The sequence below is a fragment of the Haliotis rubra genome, unplaced genomic scaffold (assembly GCF_003918875.1).
Source record: "Haliotis rubra isolate DU_JTF1 unplaced genomic scaffold, ASM391887v1 Scf585, whole genome shotgun sequence".
In the NCBI taxonomy this organism is placed as follows: Eukaryota; Metazoa; Mollusca; class Gastropoda; order Lepetellida; family Haliotidae; genus Haliotis; species Haliotis rubra.
The window spans coordinates 377,921-395,712 of NW_025767285.1; the positions used below are offsets into that span (position 1 = coordinate 377,921).

The 17,792-nt window shown below is 41.0% G+C and overlaps 1 protein-coding gene across 1 annotated transcript in view; it reads left to right on the forward strand.

Moving 5' to 3' along the window:
• The first annotated feature begins 2,167 nt into the window (after positions 1–2,167).
• The window catches only part of LOC124254841 (ceramide kinase-like), a 30,554-nt gene continuing 14,929 nt past the window's right edge, over positions 2,168–17,792 (forward strand). The window contains exons 1-2 of the mRNA XM_046688689.1: positions 2,168–2,899; positions 15,599–15,790. Coding sequence (XP_046544645.1) covers positions 2,767–2,899; positions 15,599–15,790 — 325 coding nt within the window. The 5' untranslated portion in view covers positions 2,168–2,766. The remainder of the gene's footprint in view (positions 2,900–15,598; positions 15,791–17,792) is intronic.

The following is a 17,792-nucleotide window of genomic DNA, read 5'->3' on the forward strand; positions in this document are numbered from 1 at the left end:
ATACAGTATACGTAGTCATAATACATATTCATAGCAGAATTGAAGTTAACTATATGATCAGTAGTGAGTGAGTGACATGTGCCAACCAAGTCAGCGAGCCTGACCACCCGATCCCGTTAGTCGTCTCTTACGACAAGCATGGGTTACTGAAGATCAATTCTAACCCGGACTTTCACGGGTCAGCATACACATGTAGTTAGATACAATAGATTAAAGTTAAGCTATAAAAGATTTAACAAAATAGAAGATAGTAGAGTTTCTTACTAGAATATATATACTGTGTGTTTATAAGATAGACACAGATTGATTTGTGACTATCTGACGTCCGTATTATATACCTATCTAGCTACTACAGATAATCGCATTTACTGGTTAAACTGACGATAGAGCTGTTATTGTAAAGTTCAGAGGCGCTATTTCGACAGAATTATATCATTGATGATAAATATGTATAATAGCTGACCAGATGCGAGTGGTATACGTCGAAAATACAGATTAATGTTTAGCTGTTAGCTTAACCCTATCTGACAAGCGCAATACGAGAAACTGGTCTTGGATTATGTCCGATGCTGGTCATCACTTGTGACCCATGGGAAGTATAAGATAGCGGAACATTGTCAGTTAGTCTGTAATATTTAAAATTTCCAATAACGCGAAAAATAGTTATAAAACTTTGTTCATGTTCCCCGTGTTAATAGTACAACTCTTCACCAACACCCGGCAACAATATACAAAACCGATGAAAGAGGAACCCAGTATTCAATATCAAGCTAATGTTTCTTCACCAACAACGAAGCTTTGTCACATGTGTTTATCCTTTAAATATATCATTAGCTGAGATCATTCAGCAGAAACATCTATGTACACGGTGTGAGAACACTAGTCAAATTATACCAACAAACCATAGGCTCCCAAAGGGCCAGTCATCCACGCTTTGCTACCTTCTCCCTTGCATAATACAGGGACAATGGAACAACACAGGCCAGAAAATGAGCCCCATAAGACGACAGGATTCAATGAATATTGATAAACAAATTGTTATTTTATTGCCGTAAGAGCCGCGATCCTTGACTGCGTTTATGGTAAATCGCATGCTAACAAAGGGGAGAAATGTACCGAGAGACCCTGCTTGTGAAATAGGGCAGTACGTTACGAAGGGTGCTTGTGGAATTGATGGGTAAACTGTATATGTGAAGTAGATGCCCTATCCTCTGATATTACTTGACAATGAGATCGGAGACTCCCGTATGTAAATACACTGTATACAGGGCTGGAGGTAATAGTGGGATTATTTGGGCTTACAAAGCGCTTACTTGGCGTGGACGGAGAATTGTCCGATCTGAGGTGCATTTGGTGTATTTACACACATACATATGTAAACTATCAACAGACACAGGGAATTGGGCGCCCGTGAAGGTCTTCATGATGACTCTCAAAGAAAATCATTACAAATCTTTAACGTTTTCGAATTAAGGTCACCCGTACAGAAGATTATTGCTTTCATTAATATTTTATGCTTTCAGTCAATACATATATTTGCTGAGTCACGATCTGTTTGTGTTAATACTTTATCCTGACGTCTGATTAAAATACGATATTGCCAACCTACATTTGTCTTACGTATTTCAAACATATTTTCGCTATGAAAATTCTTTTGTAAATGTAGGCCTGTTATGTCCATTAGCACATTTACAATGTAGGTGCGGTCTTGTTCTAACAAGAATAATTGCATCTACTGTCAAAGGCTGTGTAGAAATTGGATTTCAAGTCATAAAGTAATTTTATAACCACAGCTAGGTTTATACCACACAGATTTATTGTTTTGTCGACTCTTTCGTGCTTTGGAGGATGTCGTACCTATGTGTAAAAACACCCCTGCTCCTCAGAAGGTTATCACAGTGTGTTCGCGAAATATTTGCCGGGGGGGACTCTTCGACTCTGCAGCTGCACCTCGGACGTACAATAGAACCGATACATTTTTTTAAGTGAAAAGGATCACAGATCACCATCCTGACACATCTCAGACACCCGGTAATAACCTAGGTCCGCGACCACTGTCGAGTTGCCCGGGGTGAATCCACCCCTTATATTGTATGGGAGAGACATGTGACATTCTTGGTGATGGAGCAAGGCGTGTCATCTGAACCTATGGAATCTGGTGGGTGTGAGTGAAATTAGCAACAAAAGCATGCAGCACGAGCTTCTTGCGGTTACGTCTTCGCAAGCAGACGACATTCCGGCAGACGACATCTGAATCAGAGATGACTGCAACAAGCATATTTCAATCCAGAATGCCAGTAATTACATATTTCACTGTACATGGATGAACGTCCAACCCTGGACAGTGATATCTTCCGATAAGAAGTCAGAGCAAACAGGCGCAAGTCAACCATATCACCCTCGCAAAATATATCGGTGATCCCAAGCCTTGTCTATGGCGAGGAAGAAAGAGGCTTTGACGTTCCATTGTGTTTCCGCTCTTCTATGGGTAATTACGTTTTAAGGGACCGAATTTAAACTGAGACTGACACAGCGATGTATTATCCAGAGTAACTCAACTTGAACCAAATATCTCTTTTACCTAAACCGTCTTTAACGTGTTTGCCGTTTACTACAAGCGACACCAGCATTTCACGACCGAGTTCATGCTTGAAGAGCCAAAGTATACTTATGGTTGAATAGGCGATTTTTTTCGCCTGATTAAATACCAAGAACAGGTCAAGGATTCAAACAGGTTCACAAGCCATATTGTGTAAGACGAGCAGCATGCTGCACTGTGAGCTTCAGAAAGATGGTCTCCAACATCAGGTTGTTTTAACAGATACCGACTTTATCTACAGAGTGAAACCCAGGGATGACAAGGAGATAGATCATGGCTTCACAAACATCTGGAACATGGGTAAGTAAGCCTTCAACAAACGCTACTTAAATCTACATCATGGCAGTCACAAAGATCAGCACCCAGTCATCATTTCAATATCAATGCTGAACGTGTTATTTATAGACTTTGTTTGTATACAAAAGCTTAAGCGATTTCTTTTCAAAGATGGCTTCCAACTGTCACATGACCATCGCTAACTATTCATGTGTTATTTTGCTAAATAGCCGCTACTTAAATTCCTATTTGCTAAATGTGTGACTTCAATGGTAACATGTCTGGGGACGGGTCGAGCGTGGCGTGTTTACATTAAATAAACGTTTGTGGTGGGGCGACACGTACATTTCATTTACAGATGTCAATAGGTGTCAGAAGATGTCAGTGATAGTTTATTATGATTTTAACATGAATATAGCGACTAACCTTTTTAATTTTATGATTAGTGCGCACACCTTTCTCGTACTACACATCAGAGTTCACGATGAGGTATACCTTCGAGGTTTAACATTTTTAGGTTTAGTAAAGTCAGAAATATTCCCTAAAAAGATTCATCTGTAATGAGCAGAGATTAACAGCTGGCATAAATATAGTAATCCATTGCCTGAACACGACACTGAAACCAGGTTAAGAAAACAATACAGGATACATTTGATTGTCTGGTCATGTTGAAATTATGTTTAAAACAAATATTTACACACACTGTTATTCATATCGCTGCATATATCTAACCATCTGCTCTCTATTCATCCACCTAGGTTTATGCAGGATGATCCTTGTATGTCAGTGTGTCACAGAGTGTATTCAGTGTAGACAAGGCGTGTCTTGAATCCGATAAATGATCTAAATATAAGTTATGATTTAAGACAGCATACAGTAAATCAAACCTAGGCACTATCGATGGTCTCGGGTAATCGAGTTGTCTAAGGTGTAGAAACCCGCCATGCAGAGTAGTACTAGTGTATCTTAGGTGTGCCAGGATCATCGTAGGTTCGAATCCGAGATTCAGTATCAATTGTTGTGCATCTATGCAACGCCACCACCCGCAACAAGCAACATGTTACCTAATATTTACCATGATACCAGGGTAGGACCTCTACGGGGCGGTGGAGTAGCCTAGTGGTTAAAGCGTTCGCGCTTCAGGCCGGAGATCCCGGTTCTATTCCCCTACATGGGTACAATGTGTGAAGCCCATTTCTGGTGTCCCCTGCAATGATATTGCTGGAATATTGCTAAAAGCGGCGTAAAACGCACTCACTTACTTTACCTCCACACTCTACCATGCCCCATTTCAAGTCAGTGGTGGCCGTACACCCAAATACCAGGTGTAAGGATAAGGTCGGCTTACTACATACCCATTACAAGTCAGCGGGCTGGGACAGTATACGTACAAAGACGTGACTCGCAATCACGTTGTAGTTAGTCATAGCTTGGAGTACAATTTAGTCTACGAACATAATTACTTCAACAGTGCACTGACGAACTACAAGAAATGGGAGAAAACAAGACCTGATTGCATCGCGTTTGGAGCACTATTTCCACTCCTCGAGGAAAAACATACCCCCAAAAATAGACATCTTTCAAAGGAATGTTTGACCAAGAATAGAAGACTTGCACTTAATAAATCGCCGTGAAGCTTCTTTATTGAATGCTTAATACACTTATAGTCTTCAATGAACTTACCAGCCTTTGTACTGAGCGAATCCCAGCACTGAAGTGCTTAATTGTAGGAGTGTTTAGCAGTGTTTACTAGATCAATATCAACATTGTGAACAGTTTTGCAGTGTCAACATATCATGAAGAGCATGCATGAATGAAAGCTCTGACTAGCTGTAAAAATGCCATCACCAGACAACCAGTTCCCAGTTTCATAAACCAGCACTAATATAGTATCAACCTCGATCCTGAACATAAACATGCCTTCAGTGCAACAGATAGAACTAAAACTTATTTCAAATTAGGATTCAATAGATCTAAGTACATTCGGTATGTACATCCTGCACTGGGAGACTGTTTACAAGTCTTTAAGTGTGAGGTCTCTCAGTCAGCGAGATTGGGAATCATTGGAGCTGATCGCTCCCAACACGTGTCTGTGACTCACACTAGTACTGATCTGTTCAACACCACCATAATGTCTCAAAGGTAGTTCACTTTAGAAACCGCCGTATTTCCATATTACTGCACAAACATGGAGTTAATGACAAGTTCTTATTCCTATATCCATTCAAACGTCTTGATACCTGAGTTGTATCAAATCAAATGTGCGGTCTGGGTTTAACATATGTGTGCCTTTTCATTTCAATAAGTTTCCCTGCAATGCTACAGGTTTTCTAAACAGATCCTACAAATCACAAAAGATGCCCGAAATAATTCTATGAAGGAACTTTCGAGCTTTAAGGAAACCGCAAGTGTCAATTCCAAACGGTAGAGCTGATAGGGGAATGAAAGCAGGCTTCAAATCGAAAGCAAACGAATAAATACTGTTAGAACAGAGGGACAAGATGAATGCAGGCTGCTGTACAGCTGAAAGGATCGAATATAGCATGGTAGAGCTATGAAGGAGGGGAATATATTCTGCTGAAGGAGGTGATGGTAATAATTATTGCTGAATATAGTCTACTGAAGGAGGGGATGATACTTGTTATTGGTGAATATCGGCTGCTTAGGGAGGTGATGATAAGCGTTCTTGGTGAATATAAGCTGCTGAAGGAGGTGATGATATTTGTTATTGGTGAATATAATCTTTTGAAGGAGGTGATGATAATTGTTATTGGTGAACATAAGCTTTGGAAGGAGGTGATGATAATTGTTATTGGGGAATATAGGCTTTTGAAGGAGGTGATGATAATTGTTATTGGTGAATATATGCTGCTGAAGGAGGTGATGGTAATTGATATTGGTGAATATAAGCTTTTGAAGGAGGTGAAGATAATTCTTATTGGGGAATATAGTCTGCTGAAGGAGGTGATGATAATTATCATTGATGAATATAGTCTGCTGAAGGAGGTGATGTTAATTGTTATTGGTGAATATAGACTGCTGAAGGAGGCGATGATAATTGTTATTGTGAATATAGGCTGCTGAAGGTGATGATAATTGTTACTAGTGAATATAAGCTGCTGAGGGAGGTGATGATAATTGTTATTGGTGAATATTAGCTGTTGAAGAAGGTGATTTTATTTGTTATTGGTTAATATAGGCTGCTGGAGATCAGAAGGGGTGAGAATGGTGGCTGTTTTTACTTTATGCAGAGAGACGCTACAGGGATACACAACGGAATGTGAACACAAGTTGATAAGTCACTGAGACATCTCGGACATTACCGCATTACATTTCCGGGTGCCCTTTGCTTACCGGATGACAGGGGACTCCAGGATACTTCCAAAGTGGTGATACCAGGTTCCTATCAACCCGTGCTTGTCGTAAGAGCTCACTCAGAGAATCAGGCTCTACGTCTTTGTTGATGGCGCCTCATCGCACGCAGACGTCACTCAGTTTTTCTGGGTATGACATTCAGGCAGTCAAAATATAACTGGAATATTTCAAACACCGATGGCGTCTCCCCAATCACCACGGTAGTTGATATTCCGCAGGGTGGCTATTTCTCCTTCATATAAGTCCATAATGAGCTTACTTGCACAGGGTGTTTACCCAAACTCAGATTCAGCTATGAATACTTTTTAAAGCCATATATGGTCCCATTCTAAACAAAGTTATGCTAAATGCACGATTAATTACGTTTCATCAACCAACACGAGTGACGGCCGTTGTATCCAACAACGGAAAACCTTTTATAAAAATAATGTACAAACATTCATTCATCACTGTACGATAACCAGCAAAATATCATCCATTTCATCTTGTTTCGCATCTTACAAACCAACACACAGGCATCCCCAACAAAACTGTGACCATACCATAGAGTCTCATGTAAAATATATTATCTGTATAATGAACCCGGAAGAGGGTGCGAGAGAGCGTCTTTACGTTTGACCTATGATGTATTAATATTCCAAGTTTGCATTTGATGGCAATCTTTAATCCCAACAGATGTGGCAGGTTCATGAAGTGTTTCTGTTTGTTCGCGTCGTAATTTCCAATATTCATCTCAGCCATTCCATTTAGGATTACGGTTGAAACACAAGGTGTATGAAGCTTTCCTTTTGCCTTAATGGCCGCCACAGCCTAAGCCAGGTTCATCAGGTGGCTTCGGTAGTACTCGTTACTTCTCCAATCAGCTGCCTGTAAGGCCCTCCCTATAATTGTGCGTGATGTCATTGTACTGATCGGTGGGAAGAATATTAAGATCGCATAAATTAAACGGACTTATTAAATAAGTATAACTAATAAGGTGTAAAATATCTATTAAGATAAATGACATCTATGTTGACAAAATAAAAATGAAGAATACTGAATATTTTCCAAATAAGTATTTGCTCATAAACTCACGGCATTGTGTGAAATATTCTAAGTAGTGGCCAATTCGTCGACGACGTTACTGTGCACAAGGGGGCCAATCGGCGTCCCAGAAACCACCATCGTGGTTTCAAATCCCAGATCCCCCATGATTATGTTCTACAAACAGACAATGACCTACTTTTCAGCCGATCCAAATTTTCTAGTGTGAAAGTGAAAATAGACATCACAAACTATGGTTACACCGAATTCCAATTCCTTGTTTGATAAAAAAATGGTATTTACAAATGAATTTTAATTTTAAACTTTAATAACATCGTATTTCTATATTTTATGGCGAGGAGTAGGCAGCATGACCTTAACTAAGACCTCACAGACAGCCCCAGTTTGATGAGGTCGTAAAATGATTCACATCTGGCTCACTGGTTACACCTGTTATGTGTTTTTTTGCGCTTATTCAGTGTAGTTCTGTAATGCACAATGTGATTGATATAATATCAAGCCCGTACCAGATCGCCAAACCTTTCTAGCGGCAGAGCCTCGTTTTGAGATTTCCACGATTTCCAGGTTTCTGTTTGTCAGTGCTCGCTGTACGACAGAGCACGCTGCACGACATATTTGCAAGGATTATAAGGAGCGTAGTGTTGCAATATACAAGTGCTTAGATGTATCAAATAATACTGATTAATATTTATGTATCCAGTTAAATGAATTGGTCTCAAAATTCTGGACTGGTTATTGTACTAAGTTGCGCAATAGGATGGAACACAGTCATCAGGAAACGAGACTGTTGTGTAATAAATGTTTTGAGTTGGTTTGTCGGCACCATACCAGTGCTGTTCAGATCCCAAAAGTGATGAACGTCTGAAATATGTTAACCATTGATGACGAGTGATACGGGGTGATTTAGGCGAATACTGCGGCGTCAAACAACATGCAACGGTTGCTTATAGAACAGAAAAAAGGAAGCTATAGGCAGGCTTTAACGCTTCATCGAATATTTTTGCGATTTGTATTAAAATATTTCATTTTTCCAGAGCAGTTGACGTATTTTATGTGTTTGGAGCCCATGAATAGGCGATATATAACATTACATATACTTCTATGAAAGTCAGAAAATACAGCTGAATGTCTGTGAGTTGTGAATCGTATGTTAACTGTCAGTTTCGGTGTCAAGCCTCATAGTGACCCGTGAAGATCCGGGTTGGAATTGGTCATCAGCAACCCATACTTGTAGTAAGAGGCGACTAACGGGCTCGGGTGGTCAGGCTCGCTGACTTGGTTGACTCATGTCATCGTACCCCAGTTGCGTAGATCGATGCTCATGCTGTTGGTCACTCGATTGTCTGGTCCAGACTCGATTATTTACAGACCGCCGACATGTAGCTGGATATTGCTGAGTGCGGCGTTAAACAACAACTAAACCAAACCCAGCCGAATCAAGCCTCATGGGAATTTCGGTCAGCAGTGGTCCCCAGGAAACTCTGCTGGCCGTGAAAGTCACACGGGTGGTCAGGCCCGTGTTATCGAACTCCGTGGATCGTTGATCACAGTTCCAGTTACTGATTGACCTGGTCGAGATTATTTACAGGCGGTCGTCATATAATTGGAATATTGCCGAGTGTGGTGTTAAACAACAAACAAACAACCCCAAGACCCGTGTTTACACGTTCTAGGAGGCCCGAGGAGGCGTGGTGTACCTAATACAAAAACAACCGGTCTGACTGTCCCGAGCCCGAGTGTAATACACCAAGGATCATTTACGAGGCGAAACTGTTATTTGAACCCACGAACACAGTCTAATTGCATAGATTAACTTTGACTTATCGTTACCATCGCTTTGAGCAGGTGGATCCAGATAACCTGACTGCCAAGGCCCGCAACTCTGTTCAGCGTCACCCCACCAAGGATACCCGTCCCGACAGCCTTTCCAGGGGGGTCGTTTATCTGTCCGGACAAAAAATAGTTTGCCGGGCACATTTTTTCGATCTTATGTATCCCTATAAAAATCGCCGTTGAGACACTGCCTTATCGGTACCAACTATGCTTATCAGGATCCGATTTATACAGGAGAAAATGTTACATTAAATAACTATATAAAAAACGTCGGTCTATTCTGGCGCATCTGTGCTGTTGGAAACCATCTTCATCACTTGTTGACTTTAACAACCGCTCTCCCGATCACATCGCCAATAAACATACTTCTGCCAATTGCTGAAACCCTAACAAACCAGGTCTAAACTTCAGACCTTCCTCATATAACACTCACTGCATACAATGGAAGGCCTCAGGTTACCTGCATGTATTGTAAGAAGCTAATGGCCACACGTGCCATTATTATGTGCACAACTACCCAACACACCAAACCCTGTCCTGGGACGAAGTATCAATGGCGAGTTTAGATTTCCCTGAAGTCATTCAAGTGTCAAGTCTTGACCTTGTATGTATGAACCAGGTGCGCTATAGACGGAAATACGAAAAAACAGTTCCCAGATAGCAACACGACTGGATGTGACAGTACAGGTGACTTAGGACACCATAAATCAAGTCAGCATTGTGGCCGAGAAACGTATGAGAGCTGTTAAATGGATGATCTCTTTAGTGCGATCTTCTCAAGAATTGCCACATGTGCTGCGGCATTGAATTATTCATGAAGCTTGTAAAGAGGCGTATTGAGGTAGAAGGATTTGGGAGATTGATAAATCACGACTTTGTTGGTTTGATAGTTGTAATGACACTTCCATGTTACTGATGTAAGATTTATGTCCTTGTTAGCACCCCCTGCGTGTCAATGTATATTGTGACAGGGGGTCGGGAACTTGCAGGGTGGGGGTGAGATTCTGATCTAGCAATCCCCTGGTACTGTCCTGTGTCTTGGGTCAGCTCGTCCTTTGGTTTTACTGTGTGATCCCTGTGTGGTGAATCAAGTACCCCCAATCATGGGGAACTAACTAAAGGGTGGATTGGTTGATTTAAATGTGTCTATGACAATACAGATCGTCGTTCATGCTGTCGACCTCTTGTTTGTCTTGCTCAGATGTAGCTGCAATATTGTTTTGCATAAAACATACACTCGACCAACTATACATAATAGATCCACCTGCATTCCATCGCACATCAACATCCAGTCATACCCGTATCTGTATCTAGCGGCGGTATGTAAATAATCGAGTCGGAACTAGACAATCCCTTGATCAACAACATGGGCATCTATCTACGTAAATGGGATCCATATATGCTCGGCATCTTGATACTCATGGTTTACGTACGTAATGTTGCCCCGTGTATTGCTCGCCGGTCCACCAGAAGAGCTACCCAAAGCTTGGCCATGATGGCGGGTCCTCGGTCTTTGGCTTACACACAGCTTTCATTTTCTTTCAACTTGTGTTTTGGGAAAATGAAAAAAACTCACTGGCAAGTTTGCACAATGATGTTAAGACATCGTGGACGCATCTCGAACCTGCCATTTTTGACAAACCTTGTACATCTGCACCAACGGACAAGAAACTCGCAGTTGCATAATAACGAAGCGCTGTCACAACTTGTAGTGATACACTTAGAGCATTTGACCGACATGTAGGACGTGCAACATCATCTCTGATTAAATCACACAGGTAAAAATGTGTGGTCTGTTGAGTCTGAATCCTGCTTGTATTTCACCATCATTCAAAGTATCTATAACGGATTAATTCTGTACCTAACGGATTATACGTTGATATGGATTACGACCAGTTAAAGACTGCTTAAAGGTTGGTCAGGGGTACACCTTATACACAGTCGCTAACCTGCCTTTTAAAGATAGTCCTAACTTAAAGGATTACTTCGAATTACACAACGTTAAAATAGTGTATGCTTAACGATTATCTAACGACTGCTTCGAGTTACAAGCCCCAGGGCCCCGTTTCTCAAAGCGATCGTAGCGCTGCGACAGTCGTAAGTCTACGTTAAAGTTAGAGTCTATGGGAGTTACGATCATCTTAGCGCTACGATTATTTTGTGGAACGGGACCCGGGCTCGATGTTTTCTGGCATGATCGTTTCACTGTTCAAACTGTTTTACCATAATTCTAGAGAATGGTACAAACTTACCCATTTGCAGTGATGCAGTGTTAAACAGTATGAGCATCGATCTACGCAATACATTGTCATGTGACAATCACGTCAGGGAGCCCGACCACCCAATCCCGTTTGTCGTTACGACAAGTATAGGTTGATGAAGACCCGAATCTTCACGTTTAGCTCAAGTGCATAAGTGACTGAGAATTACCCGATAGCCGCACACGCTTTCTGCACGTGCATGACGTGTGTGTTCATACTTGACGTGAAGTTTCATTGTGAGTAAATGTTCCGTTCGCATGCAACAAGACGGTATTGCAAATGTACACTACGATTGCTGCATTTAATTGTTTGTTCCCATATGTTTTCGTCGGTGTAAATACATACGGACATGTTCATGTGGTCTCATCGAAAAATTTCATTTCACCTTATTTCAAACAGATGTACTAAGATGTCTTCAGATATTAAAATGTAACGTCCTTCGTTCGAAGTAAACACAGGTTTGATCTTCAAACTCCTTCTATATGGTAAAGCGAATTGTCTTCATCATAAGTAGTTCATTAAGATCATTCATTGGTGCCTATTGATTACAGCAATGCGCATCCCTTTGTAACTATACATTAATACTGTAGGCGTATTTCTTCACCACTAGTTGCGCCAAGGAAGCATGAAAACGTAAATCAAACACTATTATGCTTAATAACACGTTGAGGCTTATATCCTTGGTGGATTCTGAACCACCTCTATTCCCAGATTATGTAGATGAAACTGTACCCTCTCTGGTCTCATTGTCAAACATTAGTTGGTCGGCCATTGATATTATTGTTATTGTCCTCCGTTTATCTCACGAAGCACCTTCATTGTTCCCCAGATACCTGTGTTTATAAATAAGGACATCATTTCACATAAATTACTCACTCTTGTCCATTGTTTGGTCTCAGTACATTTAGGTTAGTGTTATTTTTCATAGGCAGTCATGTTAACTGGATGAGACAGATATAGTGTGTTTAACATGTATCAGCCGTGCCACGATTAGCTAATCATGAGTTCGACTCAAATATTTGCTGCGATTATTATCATTGGTTTGTCAAGAACCCGCGTCACGTACCAGGGTTATGGTTAGAATATTTTAATAAACAATTTGAGAAGAGCATTAACGTTTACCCAGTGTTCTCCACTCACCATTCTATTATTACAAATACCCCAAAGCATTACGTCGCCATACCTATGGTTCGAAAGTGGCATCACAACACCAATCTATATATAGTTTGGCGGATATTCTAGCGTTATGCCATTCGAATAGGACTCAAAACGAAGCAATGTCAGCGACTGGATAGACCGAGTTTATAACAATTAAAGTTACAAATATACACAGTAAACCTGAGGATGGGTCGCGGAATTCAAGTATACTCCCCATCAATTTGATGCATGATCCTCGTGCAATTAATCTGCATAAGGTTTGCAGATGTTTCCCCCAAGTTAGTGGAGAAATTAATCTTCTTTGTAACCATATGTACGTACATAACATATAGTGATTGATTTAAGCGAGTGTAAACTTTTGATGGGTAGTATATTTCCAGGAACCTCAAGTATCCCGAAAATACTTGATTAATAACAAAAACGATGGTCGTCCATTTCTACGATTTCAATCCCCACGCAATACTTATTCATCACAAAATGAGTAGTTTGAACGGTACCATTCAACGCCCAAATCACGTTTATTTTTTTGTTCAGAATACTTAGGTAAAGTAACACGTGCAAGACCGCCTATAAGCAGATATACAAACATAACGGAGAAAAAGTATTGTCGAATATCACGTTGATGTGTGTGGAATTCATCTGTTTGGTTTGCGATGAGAAAGTGATAATTGCCACAAAGACTCGTGGATGGTCCTTAGAGTATAATGCGCTCCCATTACCACATGCACGTTTTAAAGTGTAAATACGTGATTAGTGGACAGCCTTGTCAGATACATGTACACTTACGTCCAATCATTCTCTTCCCACAGAGGTTACTCATGTCATATCTTCCTACGTAACCTCTGTTCTAATACGGCCCTTTCATGGTGTGAGCGTTCAAGACTCGTGATTGGAGACAATCAGATTTAGTTGTGCAATCAGCGACGTTGTTTCAAAAGTGATCATTCGCAAAGGCCTCGGTAATTTCCGTATGCTTCGAGAAAACTAAACTTCTTCCCCTGCGCGATGCGCAAACGTTTCTTCTAGACAGAACTCAGTCATGTTATGGCGGGTCAGTGGCGTCTCCATCGCCCTCGTCGACAACGGACAAGCTAGCCATTAAACGTCTTGTGTATAACATCAACACAAGTCCCCGGCAGATGGGGGATATCTGTGGCCTCACATTTGCTTGTGTTAGTCAAGTTGAATCTAAGTCGATGTAACAGGTGTTCTGATTGGATAGAAAGAAGGGAGATAATTCGTGTTGCGATCTTTTGCCGCTAGGGGATTTTACGAGAACCTGGAAATATGGCCGTATTAGAACAGAGGTTACGTAGGAAGATATGACAGGAGTAACCTCTGTGGGAAGAGAATGACGTCCAATACATTGTCACGATAATATATAATGAATCTCAATCCACCCACGACATGCACGACCGATTTGATTGCCGTTCGGGTAGTCTAGAGGTTAAAACTAGGTTTCCATGTGTACGTACTGTCTGCGTAATCGCGTGGTGCGTAGTGCTTAGTGCGTATTATGTGTGCGTAGTGTCCAATTCCATGTGTATGTGTATAAAGGCAATGTGATGCGTTAAATCAAGTCCTTCCTTTCCTGGAGATTGTACTGATCACAATTGCGGTTTACAATGCCAGCTTGTTTCTCAGAGAACGATAGAGAACTAACAGATATAACAGAGGATGTGATTAGGGCAGGTTTATTATACTGTTATGTGAAAAAACAAAGGCCCCGGTGGTGGGTGCGTGAACTCCTGATACAAAGAAGGAGGGTTCAATTAATTGTTCAGTATTCTGGGTACCGAATTCCTTGGCATTTTGCAACTTGTGTGCACAATGAAAACCACGTGACATTGGGAAAACCCCTTGGGAATCCTTACTTCCGGCCTCCGTATAGCTGCGTGATGCGTATTCGGACACTTTTTTAGCGTAAGCAAATTCACGCACTACCCACTATGTATCACGCATCACGTTTTACGCGTGCATGGAAACCGCTATTACTACTTTAGCATAAAGTGTTGTGTACGCATTACGCACTACACATTACGTATCATGCACTGCGCGCACATGGAAACCCGGCTTAAACCGTTCAGTCGTTACGCAAATGCCCCAGTTCGAATCCCCACTTAAGAACCATTTCTGAATCCCTTTCCGAGAGTCTAGTATTCCATGCATTGATAGTTTTTGCCTCTATTATTATAATTCAAACCGATTCACGACTGGGGGGAAAGGGCTTTACACTTTCTACCCATCCAGACCCCAAACCAAACGAGCAAGCGCCATGACCTCTGAACTAGCCTGTCGCTATATGTACATGCACTTGCCATGTTTTGCCACATTGGAAACCGTCCAGCTCTTAGTCACTTTGGACTTTCCTACGCACAAACAAGTACCCCCACATTACTATCGTATCTTCGTATCGGTATTCAAGTTAAACCCCACAAATCTCACTCGATTAAACATCCATGTCTTGTCATGAGACACCCCTAAGTATTGAGTGATCTCATTTATTCAAGCTTTACAGAATACGTGTCTCGGCATTGAGTGGTATATGCAAATATCTCAAATAAAATTTCACCATTTACATTCATTATTCCAAAAACTCCACAGGTGGATTACAATTACAAAGACATTCTTGTCAGGTCCAAAACAACACCTTTGTCCAAGGCTTTGCAACATATCAGGTAACATGTAAATTGGACTGAGTAATACACGTTATAAATTTGAACTGTTAGTAAAACCGGCTTGAATATCTTTGCATAAGTAAGTGAATATGTCCTGAATCCCTTGCTGACTGAAAAAGAGTGGTTTTAACTCTAATTGTATCACTAATCCAATTATATCACGACGGGTCAGCTTCATGTGGGAGAAAATCCCGAAGTAATACATATTCTTTAAGAATGTCCGTAAAACCACCTTGAGGTGTTTTAGCTTGAATGGCATGTCAATCGCTGCGTCCCCATGTCCATTTGTATAACAGTTGCAATGAATATGTTCTGATGCAGTGTATGATTGAATAATATAAGCGTTCTTTTAATGAGTTCTATGCACTTTGTAGGTAGCATCCCCCTTGACAGGATGTTGGCCGTCAGCAAGAGGGTCAAGCAACTCAAAGAAAACCAGGATTCCTTCACCATCCATTACGTTACCAAAACCGGAAGTTGTAACCTAAGCGCCAGGAAGGTCAAGTTCAAGGGCGATGAAAAGACCTGCTTGGTTATTAGAGACAAATTGAGGAGTTATGTCAATAGTAAGTAATACGTAATTGTTATTTAATGTATTTTACATATTTAAGTTGAATCCTGAATCTCTTAGGATCATAATGAATACCCAGAATGTACCTTCTACCATTTGACGGTTTCATTGATGGAGGGAGACTTGGATGGGTGACCATCTTGGATTTCCAGCTCTCAAATGTGACCCGACTGATATACTTTCACAAGAATTGCCAGTGACAAGTAATTATTGGTCACGGGTTTGCCTGGTCGAGATCCAATCTCGACTCTCCCAGGCCAGCGTGGAATACTTTTCCGTTCAATTGTCTTGTATCTAACCAACCAGCATATTCAACCGGCTTTTATAATTAACCTCAAAAACACAAAACACAGTGACACCACCAAAATAATGTCGCAATTGTAAGACGTCAGTGTAAAACACGACTGAGTCATACACAATTCTACAAAATCGATATAATGCCCATGATCCAAATATAAAAAAATGTAAGTTCAGGATCTGTAAAGATTTATTTACTGACGTACTTACAATATGATATTTGTCAACCTCTCAACCACTCAACCACCCATTCCCCGTTCCTCACTCCACCGCGGTTTCACTGTCCACGTTCGCGATTCCCACTGAATTAGTGAGTATGGTTTTAAGCCTCTTTTAGCAATATTACAGCAATATCACAGCGGAAACACCAGAAATGGGCTTCATACATTGTAACCATGTGTGGAATCAAACCCGGGTCTCCTCCGGTGAGACGAGTTAACGCTTTAACCACTAGACTACCCCTCCACCCTTCCGCAGCCGAGGAGTTAGATAAGTATCGCTCCCACAAGCGGGATGTTGACAATGCATATTGTCTGCTCCCATTCTGGAGTCTGATTATTCTGTTTTCAGTTTCAATACAATACCACGCTGCTTTTATGCAAAGTGGTTCAGGTAAGAATCTCTTCTCGCGCTGTTCCCCCGTCCTCCGATCTACTTTATATCATAATTAGCCATGTATATGACGCTTCATGTGACAGCAAACAAATACCCCCGTAGAGACGAGTGTAGCAAAATCTACGACCCCTTACGAATAAACAGACGAATTGTTGCATCTTCAAAAAATATGGCGTTTAATGCAAATTAAACCCATCCAAGCAGATAATCAACGGTGTGAACATTTCCATTACTGTTTGTGACGCTCCGCTGCTTCCACGACAACGATGCCACAAAAAGACTTAATGTGTATTGATCTCACATTGTCTGTAGACGACAGCAGGATGAGTCACAGTGCCGCAGGTGCTTGTTGATAAATTAAAATTTAAACGAGAAGGTGTTTTTCGTCAACAGATTGCACTTCAAATACCTTCTGTGCGCTTGTTGAGCATCTTCAAGTCGGAATTATGTTTCGAAGACGTCCCTTTGTCAGAGAAGACTACCGTCACAGGGGCCAGAATGCTTAATGACATTTTGCAGTGTGATCAAATAAAAAACAACAATAGATGAATGTCTGTGCATACCCAGAACACGATGCTACACTGTGCAGCATAACCCGCCTCTGTGGTGCTAGCTGTAAACACCTTTGTGGATGAAATTCTAAGTGTTGGTCGGAGGAATAACGATCTTACTTTAAGGGTGTGAGATGGGTTGACAAACACTTCAAGCCGGGTTGTTTGGTGTACGTTTAACACGATATTGTTTGTGTATATATAAAGGCATCCCTTGCCCCTGGGGAGAAATTATCTCGTAGTTTTTAAAAACTGTTTTGTGTTGTGACAACTATAAGTATATTGTTTAAAAGTATGTTGTGTGTTTTTAAAAAAATACAAAGCCATCGGTGTTCCACCGTGAGAAAGGATGAAGCTTGAATCAGCCCGGATTCAAATGGAGGTATTTTGTCTGTCAGCAAAATGGTAAACTATGATTTGTGTCACCTTGAACTTCACCTCCAAACGTTGACATGTTGGGATATGACTGTTCATATTGATTTGCGTTCCTAGGGCTCGACATAGACCTATGATTAGGAGTTCGAATCCAGGTTT